Source organism: Oratosquilla oratoria, chromosome 20, assembly GCF_046742065.1.
Source record: "Oratosquilla oratoria isolate Oo_2021 chromosome 20, ASM4674206v1, whole genome shotgun sequence".
NCBI lineage: Eukaryota > Metazoa > Arthropoda > Malacostraca > Stomatopoda > Squillidae > Oratosquilla > Oratosquilla oratoria.
In genome coordinates, this window is record NC_134796.1 from 42,335,830 (window position 1) to 42,355,832 (window position 20,003).

Sequence of the window (20,003 nt, forward strand, 5' to 3'; positions counted from 1 at the left end):
GGATGCGTTCCAGGTCACGGGCAGGTGGGGATGGTCGAGGCTGAGGTCTTGCAGCAGGAGAGAGGAGGAGAGAGGAGGAGGAGGAGGAGGAGGAGGAGGAGGAGAGAGGAGGAGGAGAAGGAGAGAGGAGGAGGATGAGGAGGACGAGAGGGAGAGAGGAGGACGAAAAGATAAGAGGAGGAAGAAGAAGAGATAAGAGGAAGAGAGAGGAGGAGGAGGAGGAGGAGGAAGAGAAGGAGAAAGGAGGAGGCGGATGACAGAGTAAGAGGAGAGAGGAGGAGGACAGAGTAAGAGGAGAGAGGAGGAGGACGAGGAGGAAGAGAAGGAGGAAGAGATAAGAAAAGGAGGAGAGAGGAAGAAGAAGAAGAGATAAGAGGAGGAAGAGAAGGAGGAGGAGGAGGAGGAGGAGGAAGCTGGCAATTGAAATATAGAAAGTGAGGTCGGTGGGGATTGAGGTTGGCTGGAGGAGGGAGGAGGGAGGAGGAGGAAGGAGGAAGGAGGGAGGAGAGAGGAGGGGGAGGAGGGAGGCTTGGTGAGGACCTGGGTGGTGGTGGTGGTGATGATGATGATGGTGAGGAGGTGGAGGAGGAGAAAATAGTAGGAATAGTGGTCGTAGGAGGAGGCGGGGGAGGAGGAGGAGAAGGATAAACTGAAAGAAGGAAGAGGAGGAGGAAGAAGAAGAGGAAGAGGAGGAGGATAAATAGAAAGTGGAGGAGTAAGAGGAGGAGGAAGAGGAGGAGGAGGAGGAGGAGGAGGAGGAGGAGAAGGATAAATAGAAAGAAGGAAGAGGAGGAGTAAGAGGAGGGGGAAGAGGAGGAGTAAGAGGAGGAGGAAGAAGAAGAGGAAGAGGAGGAGGAAGATAAATAGAAAGTGGAGGAGTAAGAGGAGGAGGAAGAGGAGGAGGAGGAGGAGGAGAAGGATGATAAATAGAAAGAAGGAAGAGGAGGAGTAAGAGGAGGAGGAAGAGGAGGAGTAAGAGGAGGAGGAAGAAGAGGGAGAGGAGGAGGGGGATAAATAGAAAGTGGAGGAGTAAGAGGAGGAGGAAGAGGAGGAGGAGGGCAAGAATGAAAATGAGGAGGAGGAGGAAGAGGACAAGAATGAGGAGGAAGAAGAGGACAAGAATGAGGAAGAGGACAAGAATGAGGAAGAGGACAAGAATGAGGAGGAGGAGGAAGAAGAAAAAAGAAGAGGAGGAGGATAAAGAGAAAGAAGAGGAGTGAGAAGAAGAAGAGGAGGAGGAGGAGGAGGAAGAGGACAAGAATGAGAAGGAGGTGGAGGAGGAGGAGGACAAGAATGAGGAGGACAAGAATGAGGAGGAGGAAGAAGAAGGAAAAAGAGGTTTCCTGGCCTCACTGACATTAAGTCCTGAGACTCTCCCCCCCCACTCCCCTCCCACTCCCTCCTTCTCCTGAAGTAGACGCTGAAAGCGGAGACTAGAGTCGTCGGCGGGGGACGACTTCAGGACGACTTCAGGAGTTACAGGGCGATGGAGGAGTAGAAGGAAGAAGAGGGGAAGGAGGAGGAAGAGGAGGAGTAAGAGGAGGAGGAGAAAGAGTATGAGGAGGAGGAGGAAAAATTTGTCGTCAGAGGAGTAGGAGAAGAAGGAAGAAGAGGGGGAGGAGGAAGAAGGAGAGGAAGAGGAAGGGGAAGAGGACGAGGATGAGGACGTAGAGGAGGAGAGGGAAGAGGAGGAGAAGGAAGAGCAGGAGGAAAGGAGGGGAGGAGGGGACAACGGAGGAAGAGAGGGAGAGAGGTGGAGGGGAGGTAAGGCGAGGAGGAAGGAAGAGAGGGAGAGGAGGAAGGAAGAATGAAGAGAGGGAGGGAGAGAAGGAGGGAGGGAAGGAGGGAAGGAAGGAAGGAAGGAGGGATGTGAGGAAAGGAGGAAGAAAAGGAAGATATACGACAGGGAGGGGAGGAGGGGAGGAAGGAGGGAAGGAAGGAGGGAATAAAGGAGGGAGGGAAGGAAGGAGGGAGGGAAGGAAGGAGGGAGGAAAGGAGGGAGGGAAGGAAGGAGGGAGGGAAGGAAGGAGGGAGGAAAGGAGGGAGGGAAGGAAGGAGAGAAGGAAGGAGGGAGGGAAGGAGGGAAGGAATGAGAGAAGGAGGGAGGGAAGGAGGGAAGGAATGAGAGAAGGAGGGAGGGAAGGAAGGAAGGAAGGAAGGAAGGAAGGAGGGAAGGAGGGAGGTCGAGAAAGAAACTGGAATGTTGGTTCTCTTGGGCCGATTTTTTTTTTTTTTTTTTTTTTTTTTTTAAGAGGTCGAGTCGGATGGGAGGATACGGTAGGGAGGGGGAGGGGGCCGGAGGAGGGGGGTGACCTGACTCCATGCTGGGGAGGGAGGGGAGGGGGGAGGGAGGGAGGGAGGGAGGGAGGTTGTGGTAATGAGTCTGCTTTCAGTGTATAGAGTTCAGTGAGGAGGAGGAGGTTAAGGAGGAGGAGAAGAAAGAGGATGAAGAGGAGGAGGAGGAGGAGGAGTAGGAGGAGGAGGAGGAGGAAGAGGAGGAGGAGGAGGAGGAGGAGGAGGAGGAGGAGGAGGAGGAAGAGGAGGAGGAGGGGTCTGGGTGTTTGACAGGTGGCTTGGCGGACTGGCTGGAGTGCATAAACCAGCTCGTATGTTGATGACTCACCTAAGAATCCAGAGAGAGAAAGAGAGAGAAAGAGAGAGAGAAAGAGAGGGAGAGAGAAAGGGAGACTAAGAGAGAGCGAGCGAGAGAGAGAGAGAGAGAGAGAGAGAGAGAGAGAGAAGAAAGGTATGATATATATATATATATATATATATATATATATATATATATATATATATATATATATATATATATATGTATATATATATTCTTAATCGGACATTCTTTTTATTTCTCTATTCATTATATTTCGTCTTCTTTCTTTGTCTCTCTATTTTCCTCTCTCTCTTCTTGTGTCATCCATATTAACCCCATTTTCGTTTTCGTTTGTCATCTGATACTATTTCCTCTCCTTTCTCATATTTCTTTTTTTTTTCTGATCTTCTTTCGTTGTCTTGTTCTTTCTTCTCCCTCTTTCTCTACTTTCTTTTTTTATTATTCCATTTCCATTCGCTCTCGCTATCTTCCTCTCTTTCCTCTTTCTTTTTCATCATTTTTTCTTTCAAACTTGTATTTATTTTCATAATGAGTCTCTCCTACTCTTAAATCACCTCAAAAAAAAAAAAAATGAGGGGGAGGAGGAGGAGGGAGGGGAGGTCCCTGGAAATCATCACGTGTGTCAGCTGCCGGTTGCACCCTTCCCTGGAACGTTCCTGACTCAGCTGGAAGGTGACCGCAACGCAGCCCGGTCTTCCAGCAGTCCGCCCGTCGATCTGGCTCTCGGTTTTCTCCATCCTGTTTCTCTTTATTGTATTACTCTTTTTTTTTCGTCTTCCTCTTTTCCTTCCTCTTTTTCTCCTTCTTCCTCTTTTTCTCCTTCCTTTTTTCTTCTTCTTCCTCTTTTTCTCCTTTTTCTTCTTCCTCCTTTTCTTCTTCTTCCTCTTTTTCTCCTTCTTCCTCCTTTTCTTCTTCTTCCTCTTTTTCTCCTTCTTCCTCCTTTTCTTCTTCTTCCTCTTTTTCTCCTTCCTCCTTTTCTTCTTCTTCCTCTTTTTCTCCTTCATCTTCTTTCTCTTCTTCTTCTTCCTCTTTTTCTTTTTGTTCTTTCTCTTCTTCTGCTTTCTTTTCTTCTTCCTCTTCTTCTTCTTCTCTTTCTTCGTTCCCTACACCTCACTTCGAAGTTTCTCCTCCATACATCCCCTCTTCCTCCTCCTCCTCCTTTCTTCTTCTTCTTCCCCCTCCTGCACTTCCTCTTCTCTTCCTCGTCCTTATCGCTTCCCTCCCCCCTCCCCGTCCTCATTTCCCTCCCAACAGTTCTTCCTCCTCCTCCTCCCTCTTCCCTCCCACCTGCCTCTTATGCCTCGGGTCAGCTGAGAGGACTCCTCCTCCTCCTCCTCCTCGTCCTCGTCTTCCTCCTCCTCCTCCTCGAGGAGGTGGGACTTCCCGAGAACCGAAAAAGTACTCTCAAGTCTCTGATCTCGTCTATGGTATCCCGACTCGGCTTCTCTCGAGTTCATTATCGTCATTAACATTACCATCAATATCAACAATATAATCAATATAACTAATACTATTAACATTACTATCATTATTATTACTATCAATCATTATTATTATCATTATTATTATCATTATTATTATTATTATTATTATTATTATTATTATTATTATTATTATCATTATTATTATTATTATTATTATTATTATTATTATTATTATTATTATCATTATTATTAATTATTACTCTCATTGTTATGCGGGTCGCCATGTAAGCGATGAATCGGTGGGGGTAATCCAGCTTTGCTGTTTGCCACCCCCCCCCTCTAATGATATGAAGGTGCTGTGCCTTCTTGCACTGCTTCTCATCCGAGCAGTGTGATGGGAGGAAGGGATGACACTTCAACAATAACAATAATAACAACATAATATATTATCATAATATATAGTGTCATGTATCATAATATATAACATAATAATATATCAGTAATAATACTAATGATATTAGCATCAATAATAACAATAAGTCATATCAATAATAATAATGATAATAATAACAATGATAATGTTAACTGCAACAACAATGATAATGATAAAACAATAATAATGATAATAATAATAATAATGTTAATAACTACTAATAATATTAATAACAATAAAAATAATAATAGTAACAATAATAACAATAGTCACAATAATAACGATACCAACAATAAAAACAATCACAATAACAATAATAACAGCACCAATAATGATAATAGTAATAACAATAACAAAACAATAACAATAATAATAATAATAACAATAATAATCATAATAACAATAATAATCATAATATTGATAATAATAATAATAACAATAACAACAATAATAATAACAATAATAACAATAACAATAGTAACAATGACAACACCAACTTGGGCAAACAACCAAAACAGTCCCCCCCTCCCACCCTCCACCTCCAAGTAAGGTAGCGAACAAGTAATAGCCCCCCCTCCCCCGAGCCTCGAGGCCTTGAGGAGGAGGAGGAGGAGGAGGAAGAGACGAGCTCCGCCAACCAACACGTCTCGGTGTCGTCACGTGATTCCAATCTCCCGCTGTTCACCAGAATAAAATATCCAAAGCGCGAACCGTCAGCGAATATACCAAGATGCATGGTTACCGATATTTATAGAGATAAAAATTAACAAATTATTATATAGATGAATAAGAAAATAAATAATTAAATAGGTACATGCTGGAGTGCAAAAAATAAATGAATAATCAATAGATAAATAAATACATAAATATGAAAATATATATAAAAATATGTAAATAAATTCTAACTATAACACTAGTTACTTCAAGTTTCACCAACTAGACGGAAGCGAGGGTGTTGAAGAGAAGTAAAAACAAATGGAAGGGAGCTGCTTCCCTCCGACGTCCGTCTCTCAGGAGCGCCCCCGCGTCCATAAGAGCGCGAAGGATCAAATAAAAGGAATATATCTTGTCGCGCTTTGAGACGTCCTCCCAACATCCTTCTCTCCTCAAAACCCACAGTGACATCACACCCCTTACGCAAGAGCCTCCTCCATCCCCCCACCCCACCTCTCCTCCGAGTCAGGATCTTCCAATTGCTACGGGACCCGGTATCTCACTCTTTGCCCTCTGTTCTCTTTGTTATTGCCCTCTTCTTTGTCACCATAGCACCCCGGGGAGGGGCAAAGGGTGGGAGGAAGGAGTGGGGAAAGGGGGGAAGACTCTCCTACAATCACAATCTCTTCTTGGTCTCCTTGGTTGTTGATGACCTTGTCTGCAACAACAACAACAACAAATCCAGAGTCCTCGTTAGCGGAGTACCACAGGGATCTCTCTCGGAACCGCATCATTGTTGTCCGGCTGGTCACCTTACGATGTCCAGTTCCGATGTCGTTAACAGACTTAACGACGTGCTTGTCACTGTCGTAATCCACCAGATCTTCGCCATCTTCTTCCTCCTCTTCATTCCCTCGTCCGTCAGTTCTTCTTCCTCCTCCTCCTCCTATTTTTGTCTTCCACCATTTCTTCTTTCGCTTTTTCGTCCTTCTGTTCTTCTTCCTCTTCCTCTTCTGTTTCGCCCTCAGATTTCGCCAGAAAATCCTTTTCTTTAAAAGAGTGACGCAGGAAAAATTTCATTGTATTTTTTTCTTTTTTTATGTGACCTGGAAAAACCAGCTCTCTTTCGACCAGTGCTGACCTAAAACCAAGGAATATAACGAAATTCAACGGAAAAACGAAACCCAACGGAAAAGCGTCTTACAACCTACAATGAGAAATCAACGAAATCCTTTGGAATTATGACAATGTTTACATTTTTCTTTTATATTGATGTACTTGTTTATTTACATGTTTATCTATGTTTTACTTTGCCTTTGAGACCGAAGGTCGACATAAGAACCGGACAGTTCACTTCTAAAGGAAAATGAACGTGGTGACGTCATGTGGAGGCGCACAAGTTAATGAGACACAAAATGTAAACAAGTTTCTCCCTTAATGTATGCAAAATAAATATAATCAAATAAAACAAGACAGAGTAAAATATAAAAAAACAGAATTATGCAATTAAACAACGAATAAGTAAAGAATGAAAAAATATGAAAAATAAAAAGTCGATAAGGTTATTAAACGAAATATAGAAAAGATAAATTAAAATAAATTAACAAAATAGATAATTAAATAAACACGTGTATAATTAATCAATGACTCAAATCATATACAAACAAAACACACCAAACAAAGTAAAGACAAAATCAACTTAACCAAACTAGAAATAAAACCAAACAAAAGCTAAATATGACATATTCAAATAAAAGATACAAAAAAGCAACAACAGAGATATAACAAATATAGAAAATGAAAAAAAAATAATAACGAAAAAAAAAATAATAAAAAATAAAAAAAAATAAAGTTATCATTGGCGTCTCTTGCTTTGACGCATTGATTTCATTCTAGCGATGACCCGAGTTCAAAACCCAACAACAGTGCCCTAAATGTATGCAAGCACACCAGGCAAAGGTGGTTGTTTTGGAAGCAGATAGACGCCTCCTCATTTCTCTTCTTTTCACTCTTTTTATTTTTATTATTATTATTATTTCCATTTACTCATTGTCTTATTTCTTGGATTTAATATTTCATTTTCTTATCTTTTTCATTGTCTTTATAAATAATTTTCGTTTTACTCATGTCATTATTTATTCTTTATTTTTCTTTTTTTTCTTATTTTTAATCTTCATTTTCCATTTTTACTACTTATGCATTTACATATTTATCTATCTTATCGTCACTGTTCCTTCTATTTAATCTAATTTTGTTTATTTAATCTATTTCATTTATTAGTCTATTTTTAATTTTCTTTCACTTTTATATTTTGTTTTTTAGTTTTTTTTATATTCTATTATATTTATTAACTCATTTATTGTTATTTTTTGCTCTAGTTCATATATTTTCATCTTTATTCATCCCATTTGCTTTATTGTGTTTAATCTTTTTTATCATTATTATCCTTAGTTAATTCTTTATTTGTTCAACTATTTATTTATTTATTCATTTTAGTCTTAATCTATTCTACAGTATTTTATTTATTAATAACAATTGAATTTATCTTATTAAATAATTAAATTATCCATTTTTATTTTATTCTATTCTACAATATCTTATTTCCTAATAATAATTTCATTTTATTTTATTAATTAATAAATGTATTTCTTTTTAACTTATTCTATTCTACAGCATTTTATTTCTTAATTATTATTTCACTTTATTTTATTAATTTATTTGTTATTTTATTTTTAGCTGCTAATTTTTAACTTCTCGTGAAGTTTAGTGAAACATGACAAAACACGGAAGTGTTGGATTAGGAGTGAGGAGGAGGAGGAGGGGGGCGTGTTCGCTTAAGCACAAGGACCAATGACGAAGTGGCTCCAACGACATGACGTCACCGATGATGCGCATCTTGGACCTCCTGTCGAACGACCTTGCGCAGATGTACATACTTGCCCAAATGTTCTGCGCAACTGCACAAGGTACACATAGTATGAGTAATTTTCTATATTTACTGTCTCACGTTAACTTAGCAAAAATATTATTTTCTTTATATATACATATATATATATATATATATATATATATATATACATATATACATATATATATACATTTATATATATATATATATATATATATATATATGCAATAAAAACACTAGGCACGTGTGTTCACAAATGCGTAAGTAATCACTACGAAAAGTAAACTAATGAAGCACAGCGCTTTCGTATAATTACATCTTCAGCACTGAAGATGTAATTATACGAAAGCGCTCTACTTCGTTAGCTTACTTTTCCTAGTGGTCACTTACGCATATATATATATATATATATATATATATATATATATATATATATATATATATATATATATATATATATATATATATATATATATATATGTACAACAAAAAATTCCAAAAGTTTTTCCATGCAGGAGACTATATCATCTATCACCATAGCTCCAACAGTGAGGGGTGTGGACGTCAATATTGCATTGGAATGACAAGAAAACTTATTTCGACGACTGGCCTCTCACCTACCATCTACCAGCACATGACTCTTAGTCCAGAGACAAAACATAGGAAACAAAACCAACATAATCTCTCAACTCCTAGAGACCACGTACACACTCTGACAAACCAATCCTTAAATACCCAAACAGAAGATCTCTAATCACTCCTCAATCAAGAAAAGGTTGCAGCTTCTGTAGTTGTAGTAGTTAAAGCAGCTTCAGCGCTGTAAGAGGTACGTTTGTCATGTGTCTGACTTGTATGATCTTGCCCATGTGCATACAAGAGATGACCCCTCCTACTCACTACACAAGCTCTGAAGATGGAACTAGAAAGTCCCGAAACGTCGCTTCAATATAGAAAACCAACGAAACTCCCCATAAAACAGATCAAGGAGAAAGTGCAACTACTGTCTCCTATGGCTTCAAGAAAATAATCCTCATGCCTCAAAAATTACATATCCACAGAGTGTAGGAACCCTTCATGATGTCATCACAAAGAACGTCAAAACCCTTGACCGAAACACTAACATTTTACCACATTTTACAAGAGCCGTAAGACGTTTAAACTTGTACTAAGAAATCACCCTCCCAAGCCAATATCGCCTCTGCATGAACATTAATTCATCTACCGACATGACAGATTCGATGAGAACTGAGGGCCTCACCCATGCATTGGAGTGGTAAAGACAAAGCTTCGAGGCTGTTAATTTGCCACCTACAAAACTATATATATATATATATGGTTAAACTTAATGGCAAAACCATACATGCTTGAGAGAAAATCTCCTGCCCATATATACAATGAATATATATATATATATATATATATATATATATATATATATATATATATATATATATATATATATACATATTAAGGGAAGTAGCCACGTCAAAGACATGTACCCACTCCCACCCATTCCACTCTCATCCACCATCTACAAAATGAAACAATGAAAAACGCTAAACATGAAAATTCCCTTGTCCACCGGAATTTAGAAAGAAAAATAATATTAGACTGAAGAAGATACGCTTTCCGACTCTTTTTTTTTCTCTTTAAGTTATCTACATTAAAGATTCAAAAACCATTCATGAACACCCAAGTAGTAGATTTGCAAGTTTTACCGTCTCAAAGACGCACGAAACCTAACTCCACGATTCCTACTGGCTAAAGCGCAGCCAATAAGGAACGTCCTTTTCGTTGAACTCATATCGCCGACCAATCATACAACAGCAAACCTGAAGGTGGTCTCACGCGAAAACCATAACGTTTGAGCCAACCTACGGACAACTTGGCAGTACACGTCTATGTAAATTAACTTGACATGGGACATCTTAATAAGGAACTAAACAATGCAGAAACAGTGGTCTCGTTTAACCTAAACAATCCTGTGACTTTTTGGGCTACCCAAGTGGCGAGTCCACACAATAAAATATAACCAACTGGATGTAAGGAAGCCCTAGGTGATGATGCATCCCGATTCTTACGAAGATGGGGAAGGAAGGAGGTGACATTGTTGCACCAGATCCCCGGTGTTACGTTCGGTTGGTCACACATGCTGGGGACTTAGGTGGGCAAACCTTAAAGAGGAACACAATAAACAGAATGCAGCAGCTACTAACTGTCTACTAAGTATACGATACAAGCCGATGTGAAAAAACAAAAAACTGGAAGAAAAGCGAAGAAGGGGAAATTGAGAAACAACCCATACCAGAACTCTAAGGAACAACATGCCCACCTTGCAGAAGAACCTTCAAAGCTCGTATTGGACTCATCACCCACCCTCGGGTTCGTCAACAACCTAACGTGGACTAGAACGAAGACCATTATCCTCTGAAGAAAGAGGGATAGCTAAGACGACTCATTGGTATCAGGAGTTGCAACAAACGTTCGTGGCGTCGGATCATTTCCTCGGATGTGTCAAATGATGGCTTCGGCATGCAGGTGCTTTCTTGGCAAAGCAGTGTATTCTGATGCGACGCGAATGAACACAGGGTTTTCCTGAACGTCATTTGCATCATCTCGCTCCCGAAATTAAAGAAGAAATCGTCAGGTTATTGATCAAGAAAGGCGTTTAGAAATCCCATTAATTCAAGAACCGGGGGACAATTCTAGGGCCCAGAGCTAGAAGGGCCAATGTAATATATATATATATATATATATATATATATATATATATATATATATATATATATATAACAACTTTAAGAGTAACCTGATATCATACTGGATTTCTTTGTTCCTGTCAATGTTATCAAGAACAGTGTCATTAGTGCATTTGGGACGCCAAGCTAACAAAGTTTCCAAATCCAAAGATGCTCACAAACCACATTTCTTTGAGTTAGAATAGCCAATGTAAAAGAGGAAAATGTCTTAAAATGTTTTACATTAACACAACATAGTTTGATTAACCACATAAAAATATATATTATATTTTACAATTTGAAGAATTTTCATAAAAGGAGCAAACTTTGAAATATACATTTCTCAAAATGAACTTCTGTGACACTGGCCCTGGATTTTTTTTTTTTTTTTTTTTTTTTTTTTTTTTAAGAACGCTTTCGATGGCATCTTATCTAGTCGGTCCGCCATCCTCCAAGAAAGCTTTTAACTTTTTCCTCCTACTTTTCCTCAACGTACAGCCGGCCACACTGAAATACCGGTTCCTCAAGATAAATCAACACATTTCCTCCATGGTCCAGCAGCCTTGCACTTCGTATGCAGTCACTCGGTATGGGGTAATGACATCATGTTTTACGCAGACGATATTTTAGGGGTTTAGGTGACATTCCTACGGACCAGAGCATCCTTTCATGACTGGACGATAGTCTACACTAAAAAAAATTATGAAGTTTAATCACTCTTAACTTTTACTACACCCCCACGCTCTCCTTAAATCTCTTCTTTTACCATCTCCTCGACTTTACTTCAGTGTGATACTGTCCCTAAAGATAGAAGCGCTGGTTATTTCTGACTATATATATATATATATATATATATATATATATATATATATATATATATATGTACATGTGTAGTCATATCAGATCATGACTGTTTGGAACTCGCTTCTGCCGGCTCGGTTTCATTGTACCCGGATTAAACACGCATTCCTTAAGACGGCGCCTTTTACGGGCACCTTGGCTCAGATGCTGTTCCACCGTAGTGCACCGTTTCAAAGAACACGAGGGTACAGTCGAGAAAAATGTGGTCACAGACGTTACGCACGTGGACCAATTTGCGACTGGCTAGGTGCAACCGGAATGTTACAAGCTGCAGGTCACCTGTGTTGCAAGCTGCAATGGACAGTGGTAAATTCATCTCGAAATGTTGCATTTATAAGTTGCAACACGCTAATATTGCATATTCTGAAAATTTCACCGGTTTGGATCTACTTGTAGTAAATGGCTCCGAGGTGCAATCATTTGGAAGAATGTTGCGTGTAACACAAATCAGACCTTTAGTAAAAAGTTGCACGTGTCGGCCAAATGGCAACTGGCTGGAGCAGACATGTAGTCTAATTTGGGGGTACAGTTAAACAGAACGAGATGTTGTATATGTGTATGTATATGTACAGAACGAAATGCTGCATATATATATGCATATAGTATTGTATATGTCAAGGGTGACCAACCAGTCGATCGTGATCGACTGATTGGATCACAAGCCTGTTTTAAGTCGATCACACTACTGTACCTGTTAATAATTCGTCCTTCAGAAGCTGTCATGCAGTAGCACGATATTTTCATCGTTATATTTCTCTTTTTCCTGGAAATGATTTATACTCATATCTATAATGGTGGACACGTCTGAACAAGATACAATTATTTACAAAGACAGACTACTCCTGTGTTATCATGCAGTCTTTCAGCCTGGGGGGATTGGGGGAAACTGACCAGTGGACAGGAACCGTACGCGATCGTACTGTAAGGTGATATCAGCTTGTTGCTGTTAAACCTGATTAATAAATTGTTATTACTTGTAGGGCCAGTGTGTGTTTTTCTTAGTTTACAAATACTGATGACTATGCTAAATAAAAAGTTGACTAAGAGTTAGGGTGTCTTGTCTACACCCGTGAATCATATTGATAATTGTAAACGTAAATATTTATTGGCATCTCTGTTCTCCCGCAAACCTCCACGGTTGTCAGCAAAGGTTGGACGTGACTCGTAATGAGTTTTCTGTGATTGTGACAGGCGAGCAATAAAGAAATATTCCATATAGTCAATATTAAGGGCGGAAAAGGCTATATTTGTTTTTCATTTCATTTCATCACATCAGTTGTAAAGTGATGTTTATATTATTTCTCGTGAACAGCAGCGGCAGCCAGTACACATTAGGGACATGTAACGGCGGTTTAACACTCGCTAAACGTTTGCGTTTTCTAACAGGTTATTAGACATTGACCGAAATTAAATGAGTAGTGGTGGAGCTGGATCGAGTACTTAAAAAAAAAAAAAAAAGTAAAACTGACCAATTTCACAGTGAGTGGGAGAATTTTTTTTTTTTTTTTTTTTTTTTAACAGGAACAAATTGAAGTGGGCGTGTTTTATATGTCATGCATCCCAAGCACTGCCGAAGAAATGAAATCTTGAAATACATTTCAAAAGTCTTCACAAGAATATGACTGCGATTTTCCTTCCAAAAGTGAGTTACGAAGAAGGAAAATTCGAGAAATAAAGCCACAGTTTTCAGCACAACAAACACTTTTTACAGGAGCGACCTCAGATTCAAAGGCAGCATCCATTGCATCCTTCAGGATAAGCCGAGTTCCCTAAATGCACAAAAAAAAAAAAAAAAAAAAAAAAAAAAAAAAAAAATTGGTATTGAGAAATGTTCAATGACGCTTTTTCTGGAAGCAGCAGAATCACTGTATTTCAAAAACAAGTCTGAAATAATGTCCACTATTAAAGAAGTCCAGTTATCAAAAAACATTATTCCGAGGCTGTGTGAATGTATGGCTGAGGATTTGGGTGAACAAATGAACCAGAACATACGTGACTGTCTTCTTTTCATTACAGTTTGATGAAACTATTGACATGATCGATGCATCATAACTGCATCTTCATTAGAATGGCGTTCAAAGAGGAAAAAATCTAGGTGAAGAAATTTTTCACACTTGCAGTGATTTTGTCAACAAGACGCGTTTGCTAGTAAACACACTCGTATTAATGACAACTAATGGAGCACCTGAGATTACTGGAGAAACCAGTTCGTTCGTTGCTTTTTGCATGAGTGATGATAAATTTCCTGACTTTTTTTTAATTATCATTGTGTCATTTATCAACAAGCACTTTGTGGTAAAATGTTGAATATGACGAATTATGGATATTTCTTTGAAAGACTGTAAATTCAATTAGGGCCATAAGTCTTCAGAGGCGACTGTTTTGAAGTCAATTACGAGTGAAGCAGAACATTATGATCTGTTGCTGCATACAGATGTCAGGTGGTCAAGCAAAAGTAAATTTCTCCAAAGATTAAGAGATCTGGTGCCCGAAATAAGTGTTTTTAGCCTCAAAAGATCGGCCTTCTCATCACACCAACAATGACAACGAAGAACGGTTGCTGGATTTAGCACTCTTAATAGGCACAAATGAATGAACTGAACTTAGATTTGCAAGGAAAAGATAAAACTATAACCGACATGATTAGTGCCGTGAAAGCATTCAAACAGAAACTAAAACTCATCTTCACAGCTACAACAACATGCACTGAGAAATTTCAAGAAAATGATGTCAGAACTGGAAAATCATGATAAACAATGTGGTCGGTTTAATAGTGGTCACAATACTGAACAGGTACAAAACCTCATCTCAGATTTTGACTGACGTTTTCAAGATATAGCAACAATGGAACCTGTTGCAACATACATATGTTTTCCCTTTGGTAAAGACACAGATGTTGAAGATGTTGCATCTAGAATGGCTACATTACTTAACATGCATACATCAGAAGTTGGAAATGAGGAACTGCAAAACTATATTTAGATCAAATCCATGGCAACAGGAAACAGTTTCTGGAACCTTCTCAATGAAGAAAATGTGGTTAAATATCTCCTTTATTGTAAATGTAATGACTACATAGGGTTACTTATACAATACATTTACAATAAATATATGTTGATATTAAGTACTCATGTATGATAAAGAAATATTACATATACAATAAAGGAGACACATATACAATAACTAAGTAAGGAAGGACTTGCCACAAAAAGTATCCTATGTCGGAAACTGTTCCATGTACCTAAAGGCTTTCTTTTTCAACCTACCTTTGTGAATCAATGTTTTCACACCTAAAACACATCAAGTCCAAGTACAGATAAACACTGTCAGATTCCTGGATGCCTGCTTCAAGCTAACAATCACCGACCACAACCCTAAGAACACCAAGTTAGCGGACAACATCACACGCCGATTATCTCAGTAATAATAATGTGTGCGCTTTGTATTTGTACCAGTGTAACAATTACTGCAAATATATTCTCTCTTTCATACCCCGAGTGGGAATAAGATGTTACAGTTACATTTATGAAATATGTTTGAATTATAGGCTCGTGGATCGCATCAGGGAAAATGGAGGAAAAAGCAGATTATATCTCACAAAATGCTGGCCACCCCTGGTATATGTATATCTACTGTATATGTAGTGTACATGTATATATCAAATATATATACTGCACAGACAGACATATTCATTTCTATCTGAACATAATATTTTTCTCTAGTAGATTTTTCTTCTTCTTCTTCTTCTTCTTCTTCAAGTGTGGGGCAACGCCAGCTCCGTGCAACCGCAGGGGCTTCCCCGTGGCTGTGGGATGCCCACTTACGCATTGGGTTCTACGTTGCCGTGCAAGAAGCTCGCGAAGTACCACTCGCAATACCATTTGCTAAAGAAAAAAAAAAAAAGTACACCATGTCTCCTATTCGCGCCAGTGGCGTGCCTACGGCCCAGAGCCCCGCAGCATTCTTCAATGGGGGTGAAAAGTAACATCCACTTAAAAATAAATAAATAAATAAAATAAAATCACTTTAACTTCTACTGTCCGTCCATTCCGCTGCCCACAAGGATAGAAGCGCTGGTTGTTTCTAATGAATTAATAAACATACTGTATACATGCTTCGTTGTATAAAATAACGTACCCAAGGAGTTAACACACACTTAGTTATACATGATGATGAAATGGTTTAACGTCACAAACCACCCCCACCCCCCTATCGGGAGGCTAGAACGATGCCCCTTACAGAGAACTTTGCAGCGTGGAATTTAATGAACCATGCCCTTGATTCAACTTCGCCGGTGGCAGGGTTCAAACCGCCGTCCCCTCGACCTTCACCGCAAGTAACGACGCCCAAACCGCTCGGTCAGCGAGCTTCCAGGTATACATCACAGGTCTAGAAACAAGTATCCTGTTTAGTATTCAACCCAATCCTTTCTAGACATCAGCTAAATGAAATCGCCTAGCGTCAGCCAGAATAAAATTATCAAAGTACGACACGGGAACAAATGGGTGTAACACATCACATATGTGATTTACCATGGTCTTGGGATCACGTGTTGGACTCGTGATCGACAGCTATTTCCCTACCGCAAGAGAGCTCAGAGCTCATATATGACCGATCTATGGGTAATGCTGTGACCTCACACGCACACACACCCAACTCCCCACCCACGAGAGTTAGAGTAACGACTTGCAGCGCAGCAATACTGAAGTCATTTCAGCCCTGGGCGAGAGTCGAACCCGGACGGCCGTAGCAGCAGCCTGGAACTCTACCACTGTGTGTGTGTGTGTGTGTGTGTGTGTGTGTGTGTGTGTGTGTGTGTGTGTGTGTGTGTGTGTGTGTGTGTGTGTGTGTGTGTGTGTGTGTGTGTGTGTGTGTAGAATAGAGGAGGGGAGGTGCTCGCCCTCAGCTGAATAAAATCGCCCGGCGACAGATGGAACAAGAACACAAGAATGGAAGAAACTGCAAGAGACCATAAGGCCTAGACTAGGCAGTTCCAAAAGCGAAGCTCATTCGCACGTGCAGAATAGTAAAGTTGTCTTAAAGAACTAAGTTCAAGTAAATAATTAAGTTCACTTAGAAGCCTAAGTTCACTTAGAGGCCTAAGTTCACGTGAATAAGTAATTAGATCACCAGAACTGAGTTCACGTACAAAAACTAAGTTCACGTGAAGAACTAATTTCATTAAATAATTAAGTTCACTTGCAACATTAAATTCACGTGAACTAAATGTTGTGAAGAGCTAAGTTCTAGTGAAGTTCATGAGAAGCACTAAGTTCTCATGACTAAGTTCATATGAAATAGTTTGTGTGAATAATTAGGTTCAAACGAATGACTTAAGTTCACGTGACTAAGTTCACGTGAGAAACTAAGTTCACGTGATTAAGCTCACGTGAGTAACTAAGTTCACGCAAAGTCCACACGTGAACGACTAAGTTCACGTGAGGAACTGAGATCACGTGACCAAGCTCACGTGAGTAACTATAAGATCACGTGACTAACTAAATTCACGCAAAGTTCACACGTGTAATAACTAAGTTCACTTGAATGCTTACCCCTTCGCATTTTGTCCTCCTTCGTTGTGGAGATGAAGAACTATCTACCTCTTCGTCGAGATCGCGACGATATTCCACGATGCAAAGGTGCGTCTTGTCCTTGATTGTCTTTCCCTTCTGCAGGAGGCGACACTTGGGGGTTCCTGGTACTCAGAGGAGGAGGAGGAGGAGGAGGAAGAGGAGGAGGAGGTAGAGTCCTTCCCCCCCAAAGGTTCCTCTAAGTCTTTCTGACGAAAATCTTCCGAGTAGAATGGTCAGGTGAAGTAGGAAAAATCGTGAACGTACACACACACGCACACATACACACACACACACACACACACACAAAAGGCTTTCCTCTAATTCTCCTTTTTCTTTCTTTACTTATTTTCTGTTTTTCTATTTTTCTTTGTTTTTGTTTTTGTTTTGTTTTTGTTTTTTGTTTCCTCACGTTTGGTTTGTATAGTGTGTTACATCCTTTGGTTTGGTCAGTCGGCTTCCGGTAGGTCTTACTAACCCCAATGCGTGATTTGAATTTGTCACGTTATTTGTATTTCGGTTATCGGGACCCCACGCACTGGCAAAATATCTTCTTTTTAGCAACCTCCACCTCAAATCCTCACATCAATTCCAGTTCGATTCTATTCGGTCAATTTCGTCATCCCTCCAAGATCCTGTTCAATCACTCAATCCTTCCCCCCAAAAACAGCTGATGTAAACAAACGTGCGTTGTAGTCGGCGCGAAAACAGACTTCCTCTTTTTTTTTTCCTTCTTCAGCTTCAGATTTCAGCGGGTTTCAGGCACTACATGTACGCATCACTATGCCATGGTGTACAATTTTGACTTCCACAAACGCCAGGAGGAACTCGACTTCGATTAACTTGCGAGTAAGTTTATACACTACTCGTGCACACCATGTTCAGGTGTATATATACGGGAACAGGTGGGTGAGTTGCCAAGAGTCGCTTGATACTTTTATCTACGAGTTGCTTGATAATTGCTCAAACGTGTGTGTGTGTGTGTGCGTATGCGCGCGCACGTGTGAATAGTACACATTCTCATGCAAACTTACACACACACACACACACACACACACACACACACACACACACACACACACACACACACACACACACACACACTCGTGGCGCAGTTGGTAGAGTTCCCGGAAGCTACTAGAGCGGTCCGGGTTCAAATCCCGCCCAGGGCTGAAATAATTTCAATATCGCTGCGCTGCGAGTCGTTACTCCAACTCTCGTGGGTGGGGAGTTGGGTGTGTGCGTGTAAGGTCATAGCATTAGCCAGATCGGTCATATATGAACTCTGAGCTCTCTTTCGGGAGGGAAATAGCTATCAATCGCGAGTCCAGCGCGTGATTCAAGACCATGGTGAATCACACACACACACACACACACACACACACACACACACACACACACACACACACACACACACACACACACACACACACACCATCTTCTATGACCTGCAGGCGTAAATGCAATTACTGACGGACTTCCCAGCAGAAGGTCGAAATCCAAGAAAGCCTTAAAGACTTCTTCAGGCCGATTCTGACGCAACACGGACAAGAAAGACCTTTTGGTCCATACACGAGCTGGGAGCCTATGGAAGATTCCCACCTTCAACCCCTCCCCCCTCCCCTTCCCCTCCTTTTTTTTATCCTTCTCGTGTGTCGCGTGGAGAAACTGATTCGGCTACCCCTATGTAAGGGGGAAAAAGAGGGCACGCTCCTGATATTTAATTGGTGATTACTGACGAAGTACAATGTGGCAAAGATATGAATAAAATTTGAAACTCCTCGTAAGGGTAAACAGATAAATCAATTAATAGATTTACGAATAAATAGATAAATGAATAGATGAATAAATGAATAAGTAAGAAATAAAGAATCAGCTAGATAGATAAGTAAATAGATCAAATTAGTAAATGATGTAATTAAATAAGATATATAGATATATAAATAGACTTAATAATAAATAGATAACCAACTATATTTATATATATATATATATATATATACATATATATATATATAAGAAATTATCAAGTCAATTTGATATATAGATACATAAATAAATATATTGGATAAAAGGAAAATAAAAACCAACTATACAAATAAATAGATAAATTACAAGTAAATAATCAACTAGATAAATTATTTAATCTATTAATTGATAAATCGATAAATACCGTCGAGGGAGCATAACTAAAGACAGAAAGGAATGACTGCATTTAGCATCCCTTTTGTAGAGTGACATTCTTCTTTGTAAATAAAAACACACAGCAATTGGTTAAAATAACTTTTCTGTATTTTCTCTTATGCGTTTAGAGTCCCTCGAATGTGTTGGGAGAAAAGTGCATAAAAAAAGACTTCCACATTTATCAACGTTATGCGCATCCGTCTGCATATTATGAAAACAGTTGACCAAATCTCTGGGAATAATTGGAGTGTTTGTACGGTGGGATCGTATGAGGTGTTGGGTGCTACAGGGAAGCGTAATTAAATCATGGCGTGTCTCAGCGTGCTGTCGGGAAATATATATATATATATATATATATATATATATATATATATATATATATATATATATATATATATATATATATATTTATATATATATATATATATTTTTTTTTTTTTTTTTTTTTTTTTTTTTCCGACTACATAGATGGGGAGATGGTAAAAAAAATAGTTGTTACACTGATAAGACCTAAACTAGAATATGCTGCAACACTGTGGGCACCTAGCACAAAGAACATAAGAAAATTAGAAAAAATCCAAAGAGAAGCGACAAAAATGGCACCTACACTGTCA

At 39.4% G+C, this 20,003-nt stretch overlaps 1 protein-coding gene across 1 annotated transcript in view; it reads right to left on the minus strand.

Annotated features, from left to right (window-relative positions):
• The window catches only part of LOC143036499 (zonadhesin-like), a 93,550-nt gene extending 75,342 nt beyond the window's left edge, over window positions 1-18,208 (minus strand). The window contains exon 1 of the mRNA XM_076203919.1: window positions 17,188-18,208. Coding sequence (XP_076060034.1) covers window positions 17,188-17,197 — 10 coding nt within the window. The 5' untranslated portion in view covers window positions 17,198-18,208. The remainder of the gene's footprint in view (window positions 1-17,187) is intronic.
• Between the last annotated feature and the right edge of the window lie 1,795 nt (window positions 18,209-20,003).